At 49.2% G+C, this 26689-nt stretch overlaps 2 protein-coding genes across 4 annotated transcripts in view; both read left to right on the top strand.

Annotated features, from left to right (window-relative positions):
• Positions 1-378: 378 nt before the first annotated feature.
• On the top strand, positions 379-12641 carry LOC133358527 (patatin-like phospholipase domain-containing protein 4). The gene is made up of 9 exons (XM_061576889.1): positions 379-511; positions 2751-2853; positions 4999-5072; positions 5430-5589; positions 6591-6670; positions 9386-9521; positions 10020-10085; positions 11642-11824; positions 12458-12641. The coding sequence occupies exons 2-9, from the start codon at positions 2752-2754 to the stop codon at positions 12584-12586; spliced, it is 930 nt and encodes a 309-aa protein (XP_061432873.1). The 5' UTR covers positions 379-511; position 2751; the 3' UTR covers positions 12587-12641.
• A 3101-nt stretch (positions 12642-15742) lies between these two features.
• LOC133358485 (hemicentin-1-like) overlaps positions 15743-26689 on the top strand; it is a 30654-nt gene continuing 19707 nt past the window's right edge. The window contains exons 1-4 of one of the 3 annotated variants that reach the window (XM_061576816.1): positions 15743-17010; positions 17523-17870; positions 21765-22112; positions 26007-26354. In XM_061576816.1, coding sequence (XP_061432800.1) covers positions 16941-17010; positions 17523-17870; positions 21765-22112; positions 26007-26354 — 1114 coding nt within the window. In that variant the 5' untranslated portion in view covers positions 15743-16940. Of the gene's footprint in view, positions 17871-21764; positions 22113-25635; positions 26355-26689 lie in introns of those variants that run through there. The other 2 variants (XM_061576817.1, XM_061576818.1) reach the window with 2 other exon arrangements.

Raw genomic sequence — 26689 nt, 5'->3', positions numbered from 1 at the left:
TGGTAGGGGGTGGGTGGGTGGTAGAGAGGGTGGGTGGTAGAGGGGGTGGGTAGTAGAGGGGGTGGGTGTGTGGGTGGTAGAGAGGGTTGGTTGGTGGGTGGGTGGGAGAGAGTAGGGTGGGTGGTAGAGAGGGTTGGTGTGGTATGGGGTGGGTGGGTGGTAGAGGGGGTGTGTGGGTGGTAGAGATGGTGGGTGGGTGGTAGAGAGAGGGGTTGGTGTAGTATGGGGTGTGTGGGTGGTAGAGATGGTGGGTGGGTGGGTGGTAGAGAGAGGGGTTGGTGTGGTATGGGGCGTGTGGGTGGTAGAGATGGTGGGTGATAGAGAGAGGGGTTGGTGTGTGGTATGGGGTGTGTGGGTGGGTCGCCCGGTTTTCCCCGCTGCCGCGTGCCGCGTGTTGTCAGGGGGTCAGTGTCTGTCTCAGACGGAGGGGTCACTTCGGTCGTGTCGTCTCTCGGGCGTCAACGGGCACGAGCAAGACCCACCTTGACGACACCGTCACACAGGTGAGCAGGTGAGTGAGTGTCGAGTCAAACTCCGACTGTCAATCCACAGATGGATGAGGGTTATCCCGCGCGTGAATTATTTAATCAGCAGCGAGTTTTGACGCTCTTTCAGTTAACGTCAGTTTCAAACTTCAAAAGAATATGTAAATTTCGATTTTAAGCTTTCGTGACTGCAGGGATTCATCTTCTTGGTTCTTTCGATAAAGTCACGTGACTTTACCGAAAGAACCAAGAAGAAGAATATGTAACTTTTATTTTACCGGGTATGAAAGCCCACTGAGCTGTTAGTTATTCTTTTGTTTAAAGAAGCGACCTGGATATCACAATGAAGTGGGATTGTTACCGTGTGGAAATGTGTAGCAGCAGCAGCCACATGATCTATGAACGCGCGATGTTGATTTTAAATGTGTCGGGGAGGGCAAAAAAACTGGAGGAGCCGGAGGTAAAAAAAATCCACGCGATCACAGAGGAGCGAGATAGACACCACAAACTCTATACAGCAGGCGTCAGGGTCGGGATCGAACCTAAGACCTCCTTTATACCAGGCGAGGTAGTTAACATCTCCTAGCCACCGTGATGATGATGAGAGAGAGACACGCAAACTCTAAATATACAGCAGCAGGCGCCAGGGTCTAGATCGAACCCACGACTTCCTGCGTACCAGGCGAGGTAGTTAACATCTCCTAGCCACCGTGATGATGATGAGAGAGAGACACGCAAACTCTAAATATACAGCAGCAGCAGGCGTCAGGGTCTGGATCGAACCCACGACTTCCTGCGTACCAGGCGAGGTAGTTAACATCTCCTAGCCACCGTGATGATGATGAGAAAGAGACACGCAAACTCTAAATATACAGCAGCACGCGTCAGGGTCTGGATCGAACCCACGACTTCCTACGTACCAGGCGAGGTAGTTAACATCGCCTAGCCACCGTGAATTCCGCCCCCTCCGCATTGGTGGAGTCGAAACTGGCGAACCTCGCACCGGGTTGTGAAACACGGTGCGTGGTGCGAGGTGGTGTTGCTGTTACAACATCCTTGAGTGGGGCAGCCCTAAATGAATCATGGGCTTATCTATCAGGAGGCAGTAACAGCAATGACCCATTGCCCTACGCCACTATAATCTGCTCAAGTCAATGTTCGCCTCCCCTCTCTCGCTCTCTCACCTGGGTGGTGTGTCCAGGAGGTCGTGGGGTTCGATGCCAACCCTGACGCCTGCTGCTGTAGATTTGGAGTTTGCGTGTCTCTCTCTCTCTTATCATCATCACGGTGGCTATGAGATGTTAACATCTCAGCCACCGCGACGCCCAGCATGAATGTGGCGAGCAATTTCGGAACTGATAGTGGCTATGACTCAGCTGTAAATGAGTTCTTGTACCTGGCACCGGTTGTATAAGGACCCGATTAAGTAGTGTATAGTGTATTGGATGAACGTTGAGATCTAGAAGGGCACGGGGTGATCAATAAGGTCTGAATTGGTCTCTCATAAGATAGGGGGCTGATCCGGGATTGACAGGTATGCACATACCAATTTGAAAACTGATCACGAAATAATTTGGAAATGCAACTCTCATCATGGCCCCCTAAACTCTTATCATCCACTCACTCTCTCTGTTTATGTGCCACGGCATAGGGTCGTTGCCCGAAACGTCGCCCAGCACGTGTCCGTTTCGAGGCGATGCACACTGCTTGTTATTGGCGAATGCGTTGGGTCCTTTTCCCCGATAGTGGCCTGATTATAGGAATGTGTGTGTGCGTATGTGTCTGTGTGTATGTCTGCGTGTGAATGTGTTTATGTGTGTATGTGTGCGTGTGTGTGTCTGTGTGTATGTCTGCGTGTGAATGTGTCTATGTGTGCATGTGTGTATGTGTGCGTGTGTGTGTGTGTATGTCTGCGTGTGCATGTGTCTGCGTGTGTCTGTGGGTGCGTGTGCGTGTGTGTGCGTGTGTCTGCGTGTGCTACGAACCTGGCCAACCCAGGTTCGATTCCCGCTCACGGCCAACACCGGTGACGATTATCTGCACCGGTCCTGGGCCTTCCCTAGGTCGACCCAGTCTCAAATGAGTACCTGGTGTGGTGTGTAAACATCGCCACTGGGAAGACAAAGGCGGGCGGGCGTGCGTGGTGCTGGACACCCAGCCCTCGTGTGCCGTTCTGGCCTTCATAGTTACTGCTCGCGAACAGCACTTGTCCTCAACAGCCTGCTAATGGCTATACGGGGGATCTTTGTCTTGCTGTGTGTACAGGATGGAAGCTATTATTGTGCTTTGCAAGGCACTGATGTATGCCGCGTGTTTTCTGGTAATCATCACGCGAGCGTTCGTCAATGCAGCATTGTTCACCATCAGGGTGAGCTGAGTGCATGCACACGCACACACACGCACGCACGCGCACGCACACACGCACGCACACACACACGCACGCACACACACGCGCACGCACACGCACGCACACACACGCACGCACACACGCACGCACACACACACGCACACACACACGTGCACGCACACACGTGCACGCACGCACACACGTGCATGCACACACACACGCACGCACACACGTGCAGACACACACACATGTGCACGCACACACACACGCGCATGCACACAAAAAGACAAAGATCCCCCTTATAGCCTGAAACAGACTGTTGGGGCAAGTGCTGTTAGCGATCACCTATGAAGGCCAGCATGGCACACGAGGGGGTGGGTGGCCAGCACCACCGCCCAGCCGCCTTTGTCTCCCCAGTGGCGATGTTTACACATCGCACCAGGTACTCATTTGAGGCTGAGTCGACCTAGGGGAGACTCAGGACCCGTTCAGATAATCGTCACTGATTTTGGCCGTGAGCGGGAATCGAACTCGGGTCGCCAGGTTCCTAGCGCTAACCGCTACACCACCGCTCCCCACACACACACATCCACACGCACACTCGGGCTGAACGATGAATCGATTTCAAATCGAAATCGCAATTTGAAACAATGCGCTTAGCAATTCGCAAAGGCTTCGATTTTTCAAGTCCTATTATTATAACATTACTTATTTAACTTAACAATTGTTCTATGTTTGATTGTTCTATTTCAATTAAAACATTTTAATAAATACATGCTGGAAGCAATTGATTTCTTTTAAGTTCTCATCCTCGCATTAGAATATATAGAGCAGTTCATATTTTGACGGTATCATGTGGTAATGCTCCATCACATGTTTTAAATCTCTTCCACAGTGAATATTGAACTGAGGCTTAACTTTATAAAAATGTAATCGCAACATATGTCAGAAACATCGCAATTAGAGATTTCCCCCAAATTGTTCAGCCCCAACGTCGCACACACATATGCACACATCCACACAAAGATCCCCCCGTGTAGCCTTAACAGACTGTAGGGGCAAGTGCTGTTAGCGAACACCTATGAAGGCCGGAACGGTACACGAGAGGGGGTGGGTGGCCATCACCACGCCCGACCGCCTTTGTCTCCCTAGTGGCAATGTTTACACACCACACCAGGTACTCATTTGAGGCTGAGTCGACCTAGGGGAGGCCCGAGACGGGTTCAGATAATTGTCACTGATGTTGTGCGCGGGAATCGAACCCTGTGTCGCCGGGTTCATAGCGCAGCGCGCTAACCACTACACTACCGCTCACACAGACACGTACACACACGCATTGCACATACAGCCACACGCACACACACACACGCTCACACACACTCACAGAAACCTTCTGCCCTGGTTTGATAATTCTGAATGTCGACCCACAAGAGGCAACGCTTCTCAACGTGTGGATGTTGTTGAACTTCTTTGGCGCCGTAAGTAACCAACCCCGCGCTACTCACAAAAAGCAGCCCTGGGGAATTGAGTTTGTCAATGTGGATGACGATGATGACGATTTTAAAGTGCAGCGAAACTCGCAGTAGCTTTCTAACATGGAGACGTCCATAAATGACGTCACGCACCTGGGGGGGGGGCAGATATTTGTGACGATGTGTGACGAGGGGGGGGGGGGGTTGAGAGATGTAACGTCACATCAAAATGTACAACTTTAAATAAATGTAGACAACACGTTCTACTTAATTAAATAGACTTTGGTAAATGTTTTCTCCTACAATATCAGAGTGCAGCACCACATTGAATACGCACTACAATGACAATAGTTTAAAGCGATTTGAAGCATGTTTTATTTTGGGGGGGGGGGGGGGGGCAGAGCTTTGTGACGTCATATTTGAGTGGGGGGGGGTCTGACTTTTTGTGACGCCGTGTGACGAGGGGGGGGGGGTCAAAATCGTCCAAAATCGCGTGACGTCATTTATGGACGGCCCCTATCGGAAGGAAGAGCGCGTTCCAGACGGCCGCAGGGAGCGGCGCATCTTGTAAGCGCCGCGCGGCGATGGTGACGACTTCACCCTTTTACTCGATGGGCTGTCGATGATTGTTTTGTTTTGTTGATACATTGAACAACATAAAATAAAACCCCGTCGTGTCTTTCGTCGCTTTCAGGATTCGTTTGAATTGAACGACGACGCGGAGCCGGGAGATGAACGAGTTTGCAGAAAGAGAGAAAATATCGAAAGGTAAATTAAGTGCTTTGAGGGCCGTCCATAAATGACGTCACGCACCTATGGTGGGGGGGGGGGCAGATATTTGTGACGATGTGTGACGAGGGGGGGGGGGGTTGAGATATGTGACGTCGCATCAAAATGCGCAACTTTAAATAAATATAGACAACACGTTCTACTTAATTAAATATACTTTTTGAATAAATGTTTTCTCCTACAACATCAGAGTGCACCGCCACATTAAATACGCACTACAATGACAATAGTTTAAAGCGATTTGAAGCGTGTTTTATTTTTTGGGGTGGAGGCGGGGGGTCAAAAATCGTCCAAAATCGCGTGACGTCATTTATGGACGGTCCCTTTGTTGGTAAGCTGGTCGGTGTCCATGCCCGGTGCTGGGTTCCTGCTGCCCTACCAACTCGGAATCTGCATGGCTCTGCACGCGCACGGCGTGCCCATCGCTCACGCGGCCGGCTCCTCCAGCGGCTCACTGGCAGCAGCCCTGCTCACCCTGGCTCCTCACAGGAGCAAGGTGGCTCACACTCACCCACCTGAACACTCACTCACTCACCTGTACACTCACTCACCTGTACACTCACTCACCTGTACACTCACTCACTCGGATACTCACTCACTCACATGTATACTCACTCACCTGTACACTCACTCACCTGTACCCTCACTCACTCACCTGTACACTCACTCACTCGGATATTCACTCACTCACATGTATACTCACTCACTCGGATACTCACTCACATGTACACTCACTCACCAATACACTCACTCACTCGCCTGTACACTCACTCAGCTGTACACTCACTCACCCGGATACTCACATGTACACTCACTCACTCACCTGTACACTCACTCACCTGTACACTCACTCATCCTGTACACTCACTAACTCACTCACCTGTACACTCACTCACCTGTACCCTCACTCACTCACCTGTACACTCACTCGGATATTCACTCACTCACATGTACACTCACTCACTCACCCGGATACTCACTCACTCGCCCGTACACTCACTCACTCAGCTGTACACTCACTGACCTGTACACTCACTCACCCGTACCCTCACTCACCCACCTGTACACTCACTCACTCACCCATACAATCACTCATTCACCCGGATACTCACTCGCCTGTACACTCACTCACTCACCTGTACACTCACTCGCCTGTACACTCACTCATCTGTACACTCACTCACCTGTACACTCACTCACCTGTACACTCATTCATTCACCTGTACACTCACTCACTCGCCTGTATACTCACTCATCTGTACACTCACTCACCTGTACCCTCACCTGTACACTCACTTACCTGTACACTCACTCACGCGTACACTCACTCACCTGTACACTCACTCACCTGTACACTCACTCACCTGTACACTCACTCACCTGTACACTCACTCACCCACCTGTACACTCACTCACCCACCCTGGCTCCTCACAAGTGACTCAAAGGCTCCACAGTGGGGGATCTTTGTCTTTGTCTGTTTTTTTTGTGTGTTCCAGGAAATGTCATCGATGGTGAGTTCGTACGCAGCGCAAGGACACGGAGCGACCCTGAGTTTCAGACTCATTCCCAAGCTGAGGTGTGTGAGAACAAACAAAGACAAAGATCCCCCGTGTAGCCTTGACAGACTGTTGGGGCAAGTGCTGTTAGCGAGTAGCACATACGAAGGCCGATACGACACACCGCCACTCTTAGGTACTCATTTTAGGCTGAGTCGACCTTGGGGAGAAGGCCCAGGACCGGTTCAGATAATCGTCACTGGTGTTGGTGGCTGTGAGCGGGAATCGAACTTGTGTCGCCGGGTTCCTAGTAGTGCAGCGCGCTAACCGCTACACTACCGCTCCGCTGGAATCACACAGACATGCACACACACACGGAGACACGCACAGACACACACACACAACAACAACCACCATTCACACTAAGTGGCGGTGACGTCACCACGGCGCTTGTGCCAGGCGATGTGCACGTTGAGGCCACGTAAAGTTTCGAACACCCGCTGGCTTGAGGTGACGGGGCAGACCCAGGTGTCATGGGTCGACTGACTGTGCCAGATTGCTGTGTTTAGCTGCCCGGCACTCAGCTCCAAATCCTCTTGTACCACCACATCACTCCATCTCTTCTCTAGCCTGTGCTGCGCCCGTTTAGCCCCCCTCTATCTGGCCGAGCAAAAGCTGTTTAGGCATGAGGTGGCTGGGTATGCTGGCTACATGACCCAGCCAACGCAGCCTTGCCTGCCGGAGCAGCTCACCGATGGGCCTAAAAATTTCTAACCGTCGATGTCCCATTAGGGGGGTCCAGGTTTCGCAAGCGTAGAGAAGGGAGGGCATGACTGTGGCTGAGAAGACCTGAAGCTTCGCGTGGAGCGACAGACCAGGTAGCTTCCACACAGCATTACGCAACTGATGAAAAGATAATGCCGCTCAACTGATTCGGAGTGAGACCTCTGCTGTCAAACCAGAGCCAGTCATGAGCATATTGCCCAGGTATGGGAAACTCTCCACGCTCTCCACAACTGCCCCATTACCAATTGTGAGTTGTGGAGTGTCCGATGGTACAAAATAACCAGGCAGGTGCTTAGTTTTGGTGGGGTTGATGGTAAGGCCCCACCTCTTAATGGCAAGCTCCAGGTTCAGCAGCATCGCCTCCAACTCCTCTGAGTGAACAGCAATTACCAGATTATCAGCATACATAACGTGGTTGACCAATATTGAGCAATCCCTTGACCGCACCCGGGCATCGATCAGCCTCCCATTGTATCTGTACCATATGGAAATTCCTCCGATACAGCCATGGAAAGCTTCACGAACTATGTTGTTGAAATAGATGATACATAATTTGGGAGCCAAAGGACATCCCTGTCGCACCCCAAGATGAACATGGAAAGGCTCCGACTCCCGGCCACGTAGTTTTACCCGGGCCTGCTCACCATCATGAAGGTCCTTAATGATTGTGAGCAGAGATTCAGGGACTCCAAAAGCACAAAGAACAACCCAAAGCCCAGGCCTACTGTTCGTATCATAGGCCTTGACCAGGTCAATAAAGCAGAGATGTAGGTCTTGTTGGAATTCCCTACACCTCTGCTGTAGCAGACGGACAGAAAATATGGCATCTGTGCAGGACTGCCTTTTTTCATAATCACATTGGGGCTCTGTAAGCCTTTCCTCAGCGTGCCTGGCAAGGCGATGTTGAATAACCTTGCCAATAATTTTTCTGGTACACTGAGGAGTGAGATGCCCCTGTAGTTGTTACAGTCTTTGCGGTCCCCTTCTTAAAGAGGGGGACCACCGGATTGTTATTATGATGCCATGTAGGACAGCGTACGCACAAACGCCACCCTCCCTCAGCATTTGGCCTGAGAGATCATCTCAACCCGGTGCTTTTTCTGGCATCAGACTCTGGATCGCCTTCTATACTTCCAAAAGAAATAGCACCTCAACCAGCCACTCACAGGGGGCGATTACTTCAATATTTGAGGCACCGCAGCCTCAGCAGGGTCATCCCCACTTTGCTCCATGATGTGTTCCAGGCTGAGGGATTTCCCCCTTCCCCAAGACCTCAGAAATGCTCATCAAATTTGCAAACCTGTTCCTGAAGGTAGGAAATTAGATCACCGTTCTTTCCCCTAATAGTGGTGATAGGTGTGGTGCTGCAAGTTACTGTTTTGATGGAGTTACAGAGTGATTTGTGATCACGAGCTATTGAGGCAGACTCCATCTTCTCAGGAACCGCGACCACCACCCATCCTTCCAGCGTCTCACGTCTCTCCGAACCTCCGAGCGAAGGCTGCAGTTAGCCAACTCGTTCTCTGACATGGGATGCTGTAGCCGATGAGAGTGGGCCTGTGGCTTTCCTCAGCCAGCTTGAACACCTCCTCTGTCAGCCATGGGTCTCTGGGGAGGTCTGGACCGTGCGTGTACCCATAGCAGCCATTGCAGCTGCATGAGCCACAGTGCTAAACCTCGCCCATTTCCCCACGGCATCAGGAGGAGTGGGGGACGCTATAACGGTGCGCTCATTCCGCGTTATTAACGGTGTGCGCATTGTAATGGTGTATGCGTTCCGCGTTATAACGGTGCGGGCGTTCCACATAACAGCGTGCGCGTTCAGCGTTATAACAGCGCGTATTCCTCGTCGTGCCAAAAGTGTTTCCTAATGGAAGAACGGCGCGATATAGTGAAGACGCATTGGGAACACGCATGCCTCACACCTAGAAGCCAACCGTGCTCATTGGAGGTGCTATTATTCTTATCATTACTACATGGTGGGGGTTATCTGTCTTTGTTCCTTACAGAGAGATTCTGGAGCAGATTCTACCACTGGACTCTCACACCCTGGCCACCGGGCGTCTCTTTGTATCGGTGACTCGACTTCCTGATGGACAGAACCGCATCATATCGGACTTCGACACGAGAGAGGAGCTCATACAGGTACGTAAGTGTGTACGTATGTTGGAACTTCTTTCGCACCATACGTACCCAACCATGCTAATCAGAGGTGCAGGGGGGAAGGGCAACAAACTAAACACGAAAAGCAGTTTTAAAGACACGTAGAAGGGAAGTAATAAAATAATAAAAATAAAACATAATAAAATAATTCTCACGACGTTTCGGCCACAACGCAAGCAGCCGTCCTCAGGTGAAGAACAGGTCTGTCGAGAAGACAGCGTCTGAATGACAACCCCTACTTGTGAAATGCGTAGGGGGTTTGGCGAGGGGTTTAAAGTCATTATGCCCGTGCATTATGCAGGATTAGCAGCATCAAAGGGAGGGGGTAGGGGTAGCATTAATAAAGAGAAGGAATGTTAATAGTATGTATCTGCAGTAACTAAACCACCACGTAAACAACTAAAGTAAAGTTCGATTGCCACACTCGTTAAATGCTCACCTATCAGCGCTGCATTTGCATCTGCCCTCCTTCTCCTCCAGGTTCTGCTGGCAAGCTGCCTCTTTCCGTTTTATTCGGGAATCTCTGGGATATGCTATAGAGGAGAGGTAAATGTGATTTCGTTTCTTCCTCGCCCTCTCCCTTGCCCACCGAACACCCCCCAGAAATATTCCCGCTGTGATATTCCACTCAGACAGTGCAAAAAAATGTATTGCTAGCTTGGAAACAACGGCCACCCGCTCTTTAATAGTCTTTCTTAAAAACAGATTCGCCTGCGTGCATTTAAAAAACACGTTTGAAATGTGTGTAAACTCTGGACGGATCGTCAGGACACGGGCCTTAAATAATAACATAATAATAATCTTACCAGATCAAATAAATCAAGTCTTTATTTCTATCGCACTATTTCGTGCAAAGGATGCCATTCAAAGTGCTGTATAGATATTTTAAAAAACATTATTAAAAGACTCAATCACAAGAATAATAAAAGCAAATTCCATACAAAACAAAATTTCATTATAATAAGTTACTTTCGAATGCATATTAAAAAAATAACACTATAAAAGTAAAAGGTGAGTTTTTAGATTTAACTTAATACTGCTTAATGATTGTGAAGATCATTTTGCTGGAGAGCTGTAGAAAGAAGTGGGCTCGGAGTAAGACAAATAGTTTGAGGAATTTAAATAATAAAAGCGGTGAACAGAGGGTCACTGACGTTGGCGTCAAACAGAGGTCGCAAACGGGTTTTGATTCCTTACCCGTACCCGGCCGCACCAGGGTCGCAAACGGGTACCCGTACCCGGCCGTACCCGTACGGGTAGGGTACGGGTATCGGGTACCTGATTGCGACCTCTGGGATGAAGCCATGTTGCAGGCGCGGGTCGGTTGATTCTAGGAACTTGAATTGTGAGAAGAGACAAGACGTTGGGAAATGAGTGACAAACGGTTACTCACCAGTGACTCACGGCCTACCCGTACCCGGCCGCACCAGGGTCGCAAACGGGTACCTGTACCCGTACCCGGCCGGGTACGGGTAGCCGGTTATCGGGTAGGGTACGGGTATCGGGTACCCGGTTGCGACCTCTGGCGTCAAAGCAAAATAAATCGAGCGGGAATGGGAAATGGCAGGATGCGTCCCGGTGGCAGATGTTACCCACCTCGACCTGGTATACAAGGAGGTGGTGGGTTTTGTTATTGTTTACCATTTTAACTTGCTGACCTGCCCCTGCTGGAAAGCTGTGAAAGAGAGCTTCATAGCTCATCCTCCAGTATAAGTAAAGATTCTGATTCGGAACATTACAAGTAATTGACGAATATTAAACTAATTTATTTACCAGGTAACACCCACTGAGCTATATGGCTCTTTTTCCAGAAGTGACCTGGCCACAAATGATAGCTAAACAAAGCGGCTTATCTCGTGGAAATATATAGTCACAGCCAAATAATCAAAACACACGGTTCTAGTAAATATGGAGGGAAAAAGCGGGAGGATCTGGAGAAAAATCCACGTGGCCACGGCGAGAGAGACACCGCAAACTCCAAATATACAACAGGCATCGTCAGGGTCATAGATCAAACCCCAGACCTCCTACATACCAGACGAGGGAGATAACATCTCGCGGCCCGTTTCTTCTAACCACTGCTGTTGCCGTCACCTTCCCAGATGTACTGCGACGGAGGGTTCACCGACAATCAACCCTTCCCCAAGTTGGCCCAGCCCTGCGGAGTCTCCGCCTCGCAAGGCCTCATCAGCGTGTCGCCTTTTGAGGGCACGCAGGCCATCTGTCCGCGCGGCATCTGCCCGACGGACGGGCGCATCCTGCGGTATGCCGGCCTCGATTTCAAGGTGAATATCAGTCACGAGTTATAACTCGTCCATATCTGTATGGGACCTGTTGTTTTTTCTCAGTATCAAAATGATGGCGAGATGTTAACCACCTCGCTTGGTATACAGGAGGTCGTGGGTTCGATCCCGATCCCGACACCTGTTGTATATTTGGAGTCTGCGTGTTTCTCTCTCTCCCCGTGGTTGCGTTCATTTGTCTCCGGGTCCTCCGTTTTTTCCCCCTCCAAATTTAGAATCGACGTTACGCCTTTCGAGTTATTTGGCTTGCTGCTATACATTTCCACGTCATGATGACGATAAGCTGCCCACTTAATTTAGCTATCATGTGTAATAGTAAGGGTCGCTTCTGAAAAGAAGCGCTACATAGCCTCAGTGCGGGCCTTACCTGGTAAAATAATAAAAACGGGTATCCATTACCAGTTCCGTTTGAAAATGTGTCACGTGATAAAAACGAGTTGCTACAAATCGTCGGGCAGATCGCTGGAGAGTAAGAGTCTGCCTCTACTGTGAGCAACTGGTTGCAGAGACGTCCGTGTATTTCAGTTGCACACAACCAATTGCGGGAACTGATCGCTCAGGTGGTGATCCGATTGAATCTTGTGTTGTTTTGTTGCTGTGTGACTGCGAATGCAGATGGGAATGGCCAACCTGCAGCGCCTTTGGCACGCGCTCTTTCCGCCGTCGCGCGAGAAACTGGAGCTCTACTTCGAGGATGGCTATAGAGATGCGATGGATTTTCTTGAGCAGATCAAGGCTCACTGACACAACGGCTTCACAGTGTTTGTGTGCAACGATAAAATAAATGTCCGCAAACCTGCGTGATCAGTTGCTGCAATCGGTTGTGTGCAATCGGTTGTGTGCAACTGAAATGCAAGGACGTCTTTGCAACCAGTTGCTCACAATAGAGAGAGACTCTTACTCACCAGCGATTGGCTGGATGATTCGTAGCAACGCGTTACTTATCACGTGACACATTTGTAAACTACATAAGTGATCAGGTGACGATCACTTGTGTTGCGATCGAAACGTCATAGTTTTTTTGTAATTGATGATCGCTTGTGTTGTGATCGAAACGTCGTAGTTTTTTAAAAGTTTTTTTTTACCTATCTACATGACTTTACCGAAAGACCCAAAGAATATGAATACCTGCAGTCACGAAAGCTTTAAGTCAAGATTTGTATGACTACATTAACCCCCCCCCCTTCTGGTCTTTGCATATTATTGGCTCACAAGTCATGACATCACATCAATCCCCTCTATTTAAGATGGAACCAGGAAGAGGATTTCTCCACAATTCTCTGGCTGTCACCTGATGAGGCTGCTTGTAGTTACTCGCAAAATGTCGTACTCGAATTGGAAATGTTCTGGGTTTACTCTCCAACACACCGGTGTGCTGTACTAATAACGATTTGCTATGTTTTTTAAAAGTGAAAACCTTACTAATTAGCTGTCGAGTGGTGGCGGGTTTAACGGCATTTATATTTGCGCGTTATGACCCAAAATAACCTCTTATAAATAATAGTTGTTGCGAAAGCCTACGTGTTAAACTGTCGTTGGTTGTTTAAATTAACCACACATGTACTTTTAGTCTCCCTGTTGCCTGGTTGCGTCATTGCATGTGTAGTGACATAGCGGATGTCACTGTGTAATGCCGGGCCCGGAGAGGCACGGCGTGCGGTGTATTGACATCACGGGCACCACAAGTATGTGGGTGCAGTACCGGCCCTAGAGGGGCTTGGTGAGCGCTGATCGATAGCGCTGGATGGCACTACGCGTGGCGTGCAGTGCCGACCCCTACAGCATAGGGTGTGAGAGTGCTGGCCATGGGAATGGGGTTACTATAGGCCGTGGCACTCTGGTTGACCCCAGAAGACACATGACCGGTTAAGTCTACACAGGGGCCCCAAGTGGGGACTAGGGATGGTCACGTGTCAGGGTTGAGATCCTGCTCGAGGATTCTAGAAGGTGGTCGTGGCCAAGGGCGGAGCCAGCCACACCACAGAGGATATAAGCCGGGTCCCCCAGAGGGACTGGCTGCTTTTGTTCATCCTGAAGAAATCTACGAAATACTGTACAGCCCACCATGCTTTGGACTGTACATACTGTACGGCCCACCACGCTTTGGACTGTACATACTGTACGGCCCACCACGCTTTGGACTGTACATACTGTACGGCCCAATACGCTTTGGACTGCACATACTGTACACCCCAACACGCTTTGGACTGCACATACTGTACGGCCCAACACGCTTTAGACTGTATATACTGTACGGCCCAACACGCTTTAGACTGTACATACTGTATGGCCCAATACGCTTCGGACTGTACATACTGTACGGCCCACCACGCTTCGGACTGTACATACTGTATGGCCCACCACGCTTTGGACTGTACATACTGTATGGCCCACCACGCTTTGGACTGTACATACTGTACGGCCCACCACACTTTGAAATGTACATACTGTACGGCCAACCATGCTTTGGACTGTACATACTGTACTGACCCACCACGCTTTGAACTGTACATACTGTACGGCCAACCATGCTTTGGACTGTACATACTGTACGGCCAAACATGCTTTGGACTGTACATACTGTACAGCCCAACACGCTTTAGACTGTACGTACTGTATGGCCTAACACGCTTTGGACTTTACATACTGTACGACCCACCATGCTTTGGACTGTACATACTGTATGGTCAAACACGCGTTGGACTGTACATACAGTACGCGCCACCACATTGGAAGGTAGACGCTCCTACTGTCCCTCACCCTCCCAGTTTAGTAAGTTAGAGTGTACGTTATATATATTCAATTACCTGTCTAGTAAAAATGTGCATATTTACATGTCAAATATATCTTATTTGTGTTGAGAAGCGTTATTTTAATAGGTTTAGGGTGAGAAGATATATTAGGAACGTATCTTCTAGGATATATAATCCGTCCTTTTGGGAGAATGTTTCGATTCATGATGTTGCAATTAACGTTCGAGTTTTCTAGAGTGCAACCCATATATATTGAGGCATTACTGGGAATACACGCAATAGTTATTATAAGCTGTGTATTAAAACAAACGCCTCTTAAGAGTTCACATACAGAAACAGGTACGGAAAAGGTTATTTATGTTCAAGACTCATTCATATTTATGGGATTCATAATGGTCATGTCAGAGACTCTGAACCAACCCTTATAGACTTTCTGTTTTCGAACCCCACATCCTTCCATGTATTGATGTTGAACTTCTTTCGCACCATACGTATAAAACCACACTAATCGGACGGACGGACGGGGGAAGGACAACAAACTAAACAGAAAAAAGCAATTATAAAAATATTAGTTTTCAATCTTGATGATTTAAAAGTGCTTAGCTCCAGTGGCTTCCTAATATCAGAAGGAAGAGCATTCCAGATGGCCGCGGAAGCGCATCTAGAAGCGCCGCGCGATGCGGTGACCCTCTTTGTTCGATGGCCATCCTAAAGCCGCCAGTTCACGTGATGATTTTCCATGGTGCCCAACGGAAAATAGGATCAAAACAAAAACAGTGTACAGTGTTCCCGTGTTATTCACGAACCTGCCATGCGCGATTGTGGCTATCCACGAAGTGGATCCAGAACCCTACCTGACTGCATCTAGAGAGAGAAAGTGATGAGATAAAGTTATGAGAGATAAAGTAATAAGATTAAGTGATGAGAGAAAACGTGACGAGATAAAGTGACAAGAGATCAAGTGATGAGAGATTGCATAAAGCTTTTAGTAGGCCAATATCATTATCCACGAAATCTTCCAGTCACGAGCATCTCCGGAACATATATCTTGTCACAAATCATGAGGGAAGTGCTTTCAACAGAATAGAGAAGTACATGGAGAAATCACATTCGGGCGGCCAACCCCGCCCATGGACCAGATCCGTAACGATATCCACTATCAACTACCGCCCACGCTCGCGTGAAAATGTCAGAACAATTTCCCCAATGCAAGTGACCTCAAACCCGAGAGATCGCGCAATGACAGGGCGCGTTGTGAAACCGGAGCGAAGGAAGCACGTGTGATTGACCGAACAAACACCCTCTTCTTCGAATTTTGACTTAAAACTTTAGTGGCTGCAGGAATTCATATTCTTGGTTCTTTCGGTTAAAGCCACGTAGATATAAAAAATAAAAGTAAATAAATTTGTTTGATTATTTTTCCTTTTATTTTTTCTATCTATGTGACTTTACCAAAAGAACCAAGAATATCCTCCCGTTCGGCACACTGCGCGAATGCGGTTCCCAGCCAAAAACAACGTTTTATTTTTTACATTTTCATCATGCAACATTTTGGCACCAAACATCCCCCTTGGTAGGCAGCCCTCGCAGGTGGTGAGAGAGGGCGACATGAGTCGTGAGCCGTCGGAGTGGACTCAACCGCGGTAAACGAGACGACGACGAAGTACAACAATCTGAACAAAACCTCTCTCGCCTACTTCAGCATTTTTTATTGCTGTGGTTGTTCCACCTGATGAAGATTGCTTGTGTTGCGATCGAAACGTCGTGATTCGTTTAATTTGATTTCTACCTACGTGACTTTACCGAAAGAACCAAAGAGTATGGATTCCTGCAGTCACGAAAGCTTCAAATCAAGATTAAAACCTCTGGAGTTGGTTCTCACAAGGCTGATGAATTTGTAACCAGAGGCACGAGGTTTGATGAATTTCCTTTCAACCGAGTAACCGACATCCCCCTTCCCTTTGCCTGACCCAACATGGTTCTGAGAAATAAATATTACGAACGATGAACATCGATATTTTAATAGACCAATTGTCCGTTTTGTGAGGAATATCCCTAACTGGTGGGTAACTTGCAAGCGAATACAAAAACAAAGTTAAACGGACAGCTATGCATGCGTGAGGTATTTTTTTTTACTCTAGGTAACCGCATTATTATCATCACTACCATACCTGTCACTACTAGAGGAACAGAAAATAATTATTTCCTTCCCCTTATGTATACAGTATATAGCTATCTTGGCTTCAATTTTCATTTCCCCTGCATAGAAAGTGTGTGGCAGAGGCGAGTGGCATCTGTGTGCTGGCTATAGCATTAGAGAGATATACAAAAACGGACGTGCAAGCATGGAAACACTTTGCTTTGTACAGCGCGTGATGATTGGCATTCATCTGTTGCTTCTGTCTAAAGCTCAAGGTGAGTGAAGTCGGTTCAACAAATGGCCTATACCTCCTCTCTCTTAAGGTTTGCTTTGGGGTTGTAGCTGTGAAGGTGTATGAGTATTTATAACCCACACTAAGCAATTGATTCCCTTGTCCGCATACTTATCTACCTGCCTACGCATTATCACTCATTCACCTCGAGTACCTTCCAACTCACCTACCTATTCACTGGCCAACACCCCATCCCTTTGTCAGGGGTTAATAATGGCCATGATAGATACACTGAGTCAGCACAACTGAGGTTCTGGGTTAAATTCTTTGGTCCGAGCATCTCTGAATTTCTTACAAGGAATGTATAATGGCTGGGTGAGGGCAGTAATCAATCTTTAAGCCTTAGTTTTCAAGTCAGCAATCCGGAATGACCACACCACTCTCCTCATGTGCCATGCTGCCCGTTGTAGGCGCTCGCTCACTCACAACACTTACCCAAAACAGTCCACTAAGTCTATGAGGGGGATCTCTGTCTTTCTCTCTTTGCCGATACAGGTGTCCAGATTATTAAATCGGAGATCAACTATTACAGTGATGCATCCGGTCGGGTAGGAGGAGACGTTAGACTGCGCTGCATCTACAAGGGAAGTTCGACCGTCTCCCAGATATTATGGGCAAAGGAAACAAACCAAATGCTTGTGAATGTAGCAACTCGCCAGAATGATAATACTAGTTTTGTCTTTGATGGTGAGTTCAAACAGCGTGTGACTTTCGTTGGCTACGGAATTAGAGATGGCTCCATCACAATCAATAATCTGAGCACCTCCGACAGCGGTACCTACATCTGCAGATTCATGACGACGTCAGGGAATAAGGAGGTGAAGATCAACCTCATCGTGCGCGGTGAGTTTAATAAATAAGCGGTGTTCATTTCCTTAATGAGGCTAATACAATTATTCATCAATGAAGTGGTTTATTTTATTTTCGTCGGAGATAGCTTGAATATCCATTGAGCGTGAATGACCACCAGAGACTGCGACGAGACGACACATGACCAGGTCTGTATGAAGATGCACACTGAGACAATTCAGTCACGTCATGAGATGCTGCGGAGCACTGAGGCAGACCAGAGATTACCAAGTCAAAGCGATCTCCTTCTGCTCAAATGAGCATTGAGAGGTGATGCGCATTTCCTAGTTACAGCCTTTGAGAGCCAGTGGTCAAAATGACAGATTCCTATTGCAGGGGTGAATCTATAGGACAATCTCTGTTTGTCTTCTTGGTTCTTTCGGTAAAGTCACGTGAGGACGGCTGCTTGTGTTGTGGCCGAAACGTCGTGAGAATTGTATTTTATTATGTTTTATTTTCATTATTTTATTATTTCCCTTCTACGTGACTTTACCGAAAGAACCAAGAAGATGAATCCCTGCAGTCACGAAAGCTTTAAATCGAAATTTAATCTCTGTTTGGTTACTTTAATGTCTGAGTGGGTCATGACGCTGGCCCTTGGGCTGGAGTGATTGGAAAGCATGGGCCATATCAGCTCAGTAACAATGGTAGAAGGCTGCTAGATTTCTGTGCAGCCCATGGGCTTGTAATTACTAATTACTAATCCACGCTTCCACAACACATCATGGATCTACGCCAGATGCAAGAAAGAACATCTGCTAGACTACATAGTGACGGACCAGCAGATGCGAGCCCATGTCCTTGACACCAGGACCTACCGTGGAACTGATCTGCTCTCTGACCATCGACTAGTCATCTGTAAGATGCGGCTGCCATTCTTCCACTCCGGTGGTGGGTGTACACCCAGGACCCCATTCCAACCTAAAGTGGCCTGGTCTCAGTTAGCTGATGAAAGTTGCAAGCAAGAATTTCATCATCGCTTGCGGTGGGGTTGGCATCGTCCCCCACTGCTCCTGATTTCGAGGGTAAATGGGCGAGGTATAGGACTGTGACAAATGCAGCTGCAATGGCTGCTTTGGGTACGCGGTCCAGACCTCCCCAGAGACCCTGGCTGACATACGAGGTGTTCAGGATAGTTGAGAAAAAGCGACAGGCCCACTCTCATCGGCTACAGCATCCCATGTCAGAGAATAAGGAGGCTTACCGCAGCCTTCGCTCAGAGGTTCTGAGAGCCGTAAGGCGCTGCAAGGATGGGTGGTGGTCGCGGGTTGCTGAGGAGATGGAGTCTGCCTCAGTGGCCCGCGATCACAAACCACTATTTAACTCCATCAAAAAAGTAACCTGCAGCGCCACACCTATTACCATAATTAGGGGAAAAACGGTGATCCAATCTCCGACCCCCAGGAACAGGTTTGCAGATTTGCTGAGCATTTCTGTGAGGTCATGGGGGAGGGGAAATTCCTCAGCCAGGAAAACATCACGGCACAAAGTGGGTATGACCCTGCTAAGGCTGCGGTGCCTCAAATATTGGAAGAAGTCACCCCCTGTGAGTGGCTGGCTGAGGTGCCATCTGTTGAGGAAGTACTGAAGGCGATCCAGAGTCTGAGACCGGGAAAGGCATCGGGCAGAGATGATCTCCCAAGCGAAATGCTGAGGGAGGGTGGCGTTTGTGCACAGACTGCCCTATATGACATCATAACAACAGTCTGGACGACTGGACGGGTTCCGCAGGATTGGAAGGATGCCCTGGTGGCCCCCCTCTTGAAGAAGGGGGACCTCACAGACTATAATAACTACAGGGGCATCTCACTCCTCAGTGTGCCAGGAAAGGTCCTGGCAAGGATTATTCAACATCGCCTTGCTAGGCACGCTGAGGAGAGGCTTGCGGAGCCCCAATGCAGTTTCAGGAAAGGGCGTTCTTGCACAGATGCCATATTTTCTGTCCGCCTGCTACAGCAGAGGTGTAGGGAATCCCAACAAGACCTACATCTCTGCTTTATTGACCTGGTCAAGGCCTATGATACCATCAGTAGGCCTGGGCTCTGGGTTGTTCTTCATGCTTTCGGAGTCCCTGACCCTCTGCTCACGATCATTATGGACCTTCATGATGGTGAGCGGGCCCGGGTAAAACTACGTGGCCGGGAGTCAGAGCCATTCCCTGTACACCTTGGAGTGCGACAGGGATGTCCTCTGGCTCCCACATTATTGAACATCTATTTTGACCTCGTAGTTCGTGAAGCCTTCAATAGCTGTACCGGGGGAATTTCCACTTGGTACAGATAAAATGGGAGGCTGTTCGATGCCCGGGTACGATCAAGGGATGGCTCCCTATTAGTCAACCACGTTATGTATGCTGATAATTTGGTAATAGCTGCTCATTCAGAGGAGGAGTTGGAGACGCTGCTGCTGCTGAGACTGGTGCGTGCCACTAAGAGGTGGGGTCTAACCATCAGCTGCACCAAAACTAAGCACCTGCCTGGGTATTTTGTACCATCGGATACTCCACCCCCACAACTCCCAATCGGTGATGGGGCAGTTGTGGATAGAGTGGAGAGTTTCCCATACCTGGTCAGTGTGCTTATGACCGGCTCCTGTTTAACAGCAGAGGACTCACTCCGAATCAGTCGAGCGGCAATATCTTTCATTGGTTGCGTAATGCTGTGTGGAAGCTAGCTGGTCTGTCGCTCCGCACGAAGCTTCACATCTTCTCGGCCACAGTCATTTCCTCCCGACTCTACGCTTGCGAAACGTGGACCCCCCTAATGGAGCATCTTCGCCGGTTAGAAACATTTAGGCTGGCCTGCCTACGATCCATCCTGGGTTTAACCAGGCTGGATTGTGTGAGGAGCTCACAAATCATTGAAAGATCTGGGCAAAGTCCCATCGGTGAGCTCCTCCGGCAGGCAAGGCTGCGTTGGCTGGGTCATGTAGCCCGAATGCCCAGCCACCGCATGCCTAAAGAGCTTTTGTTCGACCGGATCGAGGGGGATAAACGGGCGCAGTACCAGCTAGAGAAGAGATGGAGTGATGTGGTACAGGAGGACGTGGAGCTACAGTAAGTGGACTTGCCGATGACTGGTACCAGCGGTGTCAAGACCGGCCTCTGTGGAGGAGGCTCGTGAAAGACGCTACTGGGCAATTCGAGGCAGTCGCCCTCCAACAACAACGGAGGGCGGAGGAGCGACGCTCACAACAACGAGCAGAGCGCCGGGTGGCTAAAGCACAGCAAGTTGGCACAGTAGGGGGCACAGGTGGTGCATTAGCCAGTCATCTCGGTCATCTCAGTCAGTCGACCCGTGGCACCTGGGTCTGCCCAGTGACCTCCTGCCAGTGGGCGTTTGACACTTCACGTGGCCTCAAGGTGCACATGGCCTGGCACAAGCGTCGTGGTGATGTCACCGCCACTTAGTGGCGAATGGCGGTTGTTGTAGGTGAGATGGTGAGGGGTGGAGGGGTAACTAGGTGGGTTTGGTTTGCTGCAGATTGAGGAATGGGAGTTGTCGGGATTCAAGGACTGGTTTGGAATTGAACTCAGGTTGCTGGATTTATAGCACAGCATACTAACCACGATGCCACTACCACCCCATCCCTTTGTAAGGGGTTAATAATGGCCATGGTAGATACACTGAGTCAGCACAGATGAGGTTCTGGGTTCAATTCTTTGGTTTGAGCATCTCTGAATTTCTTACAAGGAATGTATAATGGCTGTGTGAGGGAAGTAATCAATATTTAAGCCTTGGTTTTCAAGCCAGCAATCAGGAATGACCACACCACTCTCCTAATGCGCCATGCTGCCCTTCGTAGGCGCTCGCTGACTCACAACACTTAACCAAACAATTCACTAAGTCTACGCGCTGGATCTCTGTCTTTGTCTCTTTGCCGATACAGGTGTCCAGAATATTAAATCGGAGATCGACTATTACAGTGATGCATCCGGTCGGGTAGGAGGAGACGTTAGACTGCGCTGCATCTACAAGGGAAGTTCGACCGTCTCCCAGATATTATGGGCAAAGGAAACAAACCAAATGCTTGTGAACGTAGCAACTCGCCAGAATGATAATACTAGTTTTGTCTTTGATGGTGAGTTCAAACAGCGTGTGACTTTCGTTGGCTACGGAATTAGAGATGGCTCCATCACAATCAATAATCTGAGCACCTCCGACAGCGGTACCTACATCTGCAGATTCATGACGACGTCAGGGAATAAGGAGGTGAAGATCAACCTCATCGTGCGCGGTGAGTTTAATAAATAAGCGGTGTTCATTTCTTTAATGAGGCTAATACAATTATTCATCAATGAAGTGGTTTATTTTATTTTCGTCGGAGATAGCTTGAATATCCATTGAGCGTGAATGACCACCAGAGACTGCGACGAGACGACACATGACCAGGTCTGTATGAAGATGCACACTGAGACAATTCAGTCACGTCATGAGATGCTGCGGAGCACTGAGGCAGACCAGAGATTACCAAGTCAAAGCGATCTCCTTCTGCTCAAATGAGCATTGAGAGGTGATGCGCATTTCCTAGTTACAGCCTTTGAGAGCCAGTGGTCAAAATGACAGATTCCTATTGCAGGGGTGAATCTATAGGACAATCTCTGTTTGTCTTCTTGGTTCTTTCGGTAAAGTCACGTGAGGACGGCTGCTTGTGTTGTGGCCGAAACGTCGTGAGAATTGTATTTTATTATGTTTTATTTTCATTATTTTATTATTTCCCTTCTACGTGACTTTACCGAAAGAACCAAGAAGATGAATCCCTGCAGTCACGAAAGCTTTAAATCGAAATTTAATCTCTGTTTGGTTACTTTAATGTCTGAGTGGGTCATGACGCTGGCCCTTGGGCTGGAGTGATTGGAAAGCATGGGCCATATCAGCTCAGTAACAATGGTAGAAGGCTGCTAGATTTCTGTGCAGCCCATGGGCTTGTAATTACTAATTACTAATCCACGCTTCCACAACACATCATGGATCTACGCCAGATGCAAGAAAGAACATCTGCTAGACTACATAGTGACGGACCAGCAGATGCGAGCCCATGTCCTTGACACCAGGACCTACCGTGGAACTGATCTGCTCTCTGACCATCGACTAGTCATCTGTAAGATGCGGCTGCCATTCTTCCACTCCGGTGGTGGGTGTACACCCAGGACCCCATTCCAACCTAAAGTGGCCTGGTCTCAGTTAGCTGATGAAAGTTGCAAGCAAGAATTTCATCATCGCTTGCGGTGGGGTTGGCATCGTCCCCCACTGCTCCTGATTTCGAGGGTAAATGGGCGAGGTATAGGACTGTGACAAATGCAGCTGCAATGGCTGCTTTGGGTACGCGGTCCAGACCTCCCCAGAGACCCTGGCTGACATACGAGGTGTTCAGGATAGTTGAGAAAAAGCGACAGGCCCACTCTCATCGGCTACAGCATCCCATGTCAGAGAATAAGGAGGCTTACCGCAGCCTTCGCTCAGAGGTTCTGAGAGCCGTAAGGCGCTGCAAGGATGGGTGGTGGTCGCGGGTTGCTGAGGAGATGGAGTCTGCCTCAGTGGCCCGCGATCACAAACCACTATTTAACTCCATCAAAAAAGTAACCTGCAGCGCCACACCTATTACCATAATTAGGGGAAAAACGGTGATCCAATCTCCGACCCCCAGGAACAGGTTTGCAGATTTGCTGAGCATTTCTGTGAGGTCATGGGGGAGGGGAAATTCCTCAGCCAGGAAAACATCACGGCACAAAGTGGGTATGACCCTGCTAAGGCTGCGGTGCCTCAAATATTGGAAGAAGTCACCCCCTGTGAGTGGCTGGCTGAGGTGCCATCTGTTGAGGAAGTACTGAAGGCGATCCAGAGTCTGAGACCGGGAAAGGCATCGGGCAGAGATGATCTCCCAAGCGAAATGCTGAGGGAGGGTGGCGTTTGTGCACAGACTGCCCTATATGACATCATAACAACAGTCTGGACGACTGGACGGGTTCCGCAGGATTGGAAGGATGCCCTGGTGGCCCCCCTCTTGAAGAAGGGGGACCTCACAGACTATAATAACTACAGGGGCATCTCACTCCTCAGTGTGCCAGGAAAGGTCCTGGCAAGGATTATTCAACATCGCCTTGCTAGGCACGCTGAGGAGAGGCTTGCGGAGCCCCAATGCAGTTTCAGGAAAGGGCGTTCTTGCACAGATGCCATATTTTCTGTCCGCCTGCTACAGCAGAGGTGTAGGGAATCCCAACAAGACCTACATCTCTGCTTTATTGACCTGGTCAATGCCTATGATACCATCAGTAGGCCTGGGCTCTGGGTTGTTCTTCATGCTTTCGGAGTCCCTGACCCTCTGCTCACGATCATTATGGACCTTCATGATGGTGAGCGGGCCCGGGTAAAACTACGTGGCCGGGAGTCAGAGCCATTCCCTGTACACCTTGGAGTGCGACAGGGATGTCCTCTGGCTCCCACATTATTGAACATCTATTTTGACCTCGTAGTTCGTGAAGCCTTCAATAGCTGTACCGGGGGAATTTCCACTTGGTACAGATAAAATGGGAGGCTGTTCGATGCCCGGGTACGATCAAGGGATGGCTCCCTATTAGTCAACCACGTTATGTATGCTGATAATTTGGTAATAGCTGCTCATTCAGAGGAGGAGTTGGAGACGCTGCTGCTGCTGAGACTGGTGCGTGCCACTAAGAGGTGGGGTCTAACCATCAGCTGCACCAAAACTAAGCACCTGCCTGGGTATTTTGTACCATCGGATACTCCACCCCCACAACTCCCAATCGGTGATGGGGCAGTTGTGGATAGAGTGGAGAGTTTCCCATACCTGGTCAGTGTGCTTATGACCGGCTCCTGTTTAACAGCAGAGGACTCACTCCGAATCAGTCGAGCGGCAATATCTTTCATTGGTTGCGTAATGCTGTGTGGAAGCTAGCTGGTCTGTCGCTCCGCACGAAGCTTCACATCTTCTCGGCCACAGTCATTTCCTCCCGACTCTACGCTTGCGAAACGTGGACCCCCCTAATGGAGCATCTTCGCCGGTTAGAAACATTTAGGCTGGCCTGCCTACGATCCATCCTGGGTTTAACCAGGCTGGATTGTGTGAGGAGCTCACAAATCATTGAAAGATCTGGGCAAAGTCCCATCGGTGAGCTCCTCCGGCAGGCAAGGCTGCGTTGGCTGGGTCATGTAGCCCGAATGCCCAGCCACCGCATGCCTAAAGAGCTTTTGTTCGACCGGATCGAGGGGGATAAACGGGCGCAGTACCAGCTAGAGAAGAGATGGAGTGATGTGGTACAGGAGGACGTGGAGCTACAGTAAGTGGACTTGCCGATGACTGGTACCAGCGGTGTCAAGACCGGCCTCTGTGGAGGAGGCTCGTGAAAGACGCTACTGGGCAATTCGAGGCAGTCGCCCTCCAACAACAACGGAGGGCGGAGGAGCGACGCTCACAACAACGAGCAGAGCGCCGGGTGGCTAAAGCACAGCAAGTTGGCACAGTAGGGGGCACAGGTGGTGCATTAGCCAGTCATCTCGGTCATCTCAGTCAGTCGACCCGTGGCACCTGGGTCTGCCCAGTGACCTCCTGCCAGTGGGCGTTTGACACTTCACGTGGCCTCAAGGTGCACATGGCCTGGCACAAGCGTCGTGGTGATGTCACCGCCACTTAGTGGCGAATGGCGGTTGTTGTAGGTGAGATGGTGAGGGGTGGAGGGGTAACTAGGTGGGTTTGGTTTGCTGCAGATTGAGGAATGGGAGTTGTCGGGATTCAAGGACTGGTTTGGAATTGAACTCAGGTTGCTGGATTTATAGCACAGCATACTAACCACGATGCCACTACCACCCCATCCCTTTGTAAGGGGTTAATAATGGCCATGGTAGATACACTGAGTCAGCACAGATGAGGTTCTGGGTTCAATTCTTTGGTTTGAGCATCTCTGAATTTCTTACAAGGAATGTATAATGGCTGTGTGAGGGAAGTAATCAATATTTAAGCCTTGGTTTTCAAGCCAGCAATCAGGAATGACCACACCACTCTCCTAATGCGCCATGCTGCCCTTCGTAGGCGCTCGCTGACTCACAACACTTAACCAAACAATTCACTAAGTCTACGCGCTGGATCTCTGTCTTTGTCTCTTTGCCGATACAGGTGTCCAGAATATTAAATCGGAGATCGACTATTACAGTGATGCATCCGGTCGGGTAGGAGGAGACGTTAGACTGCGCTGCATCTACAAGGGAAGTTCGACCGTCTCCCAGATATTATGGGCAAAGGAAACAAACCAAATGCTTGTGAACGTAGCAACTCGCCAGAATGATAATACTAGTTTTGTCTTTGATGGTGAGTTCAAACAGCGTGTGACTTTCGTTGGCTACGGAATTAAAGATGGCTCCATCACAATCAATAATCTGAGCACCTCCGACAGCGGTACCTACATCTGCAGATTCATGACGACGTCGGGGAATAAGGAGGTGAAGATCAACCTCATCGTGCGCGGTGAGTTTAATAAATAAGCGGTGTTAATTTCCTTAATGAGGCTAATACAATTATTCATCAATGAAGTGGTTTATTTTATTTTTGTCGGAGATAGCTTGAATATCCATTGAGCGTGAATGACCACCAGAGACTGCGACGAGACGACACATGACCAGGTCTGTATGAAGATGCACACTGAGACAATTCAGTCACGTCATGAGATGCTGCGGAGCACTGAGGCAGACCAGAGATTACCAAGTCAAAGCGATCTCCTTCTGCTCAAATGAGCATTGAGAGGTGATGCGCATTTCCTAGTTACAGCCTTTGAGAGCCAGTGGTCAAAATGACAGATTCCT

The sequence above is a fragment of the Lethenteron reissneri genome, chromosome 62, assembly GCF_015708825.2.
Source record: "Lethenteron reissneri isolate LAM-NWPU_2019-01 chromosome 62, ASM1570882v1, whole genome shotgun sequence".
Taxonomy (NCBI): domain Eukaryota; kingdom Metazoa; phylum Chordata; class Hyperoartia; order Petromyzontiformes; family Petromyzontidae; genus Lethenteron; species Lethenteron reissneri.
Note: the sequence above shows the minus strand (reverse complement) of the source record. Positions and strands in the feature narration are given on the sequence as shown.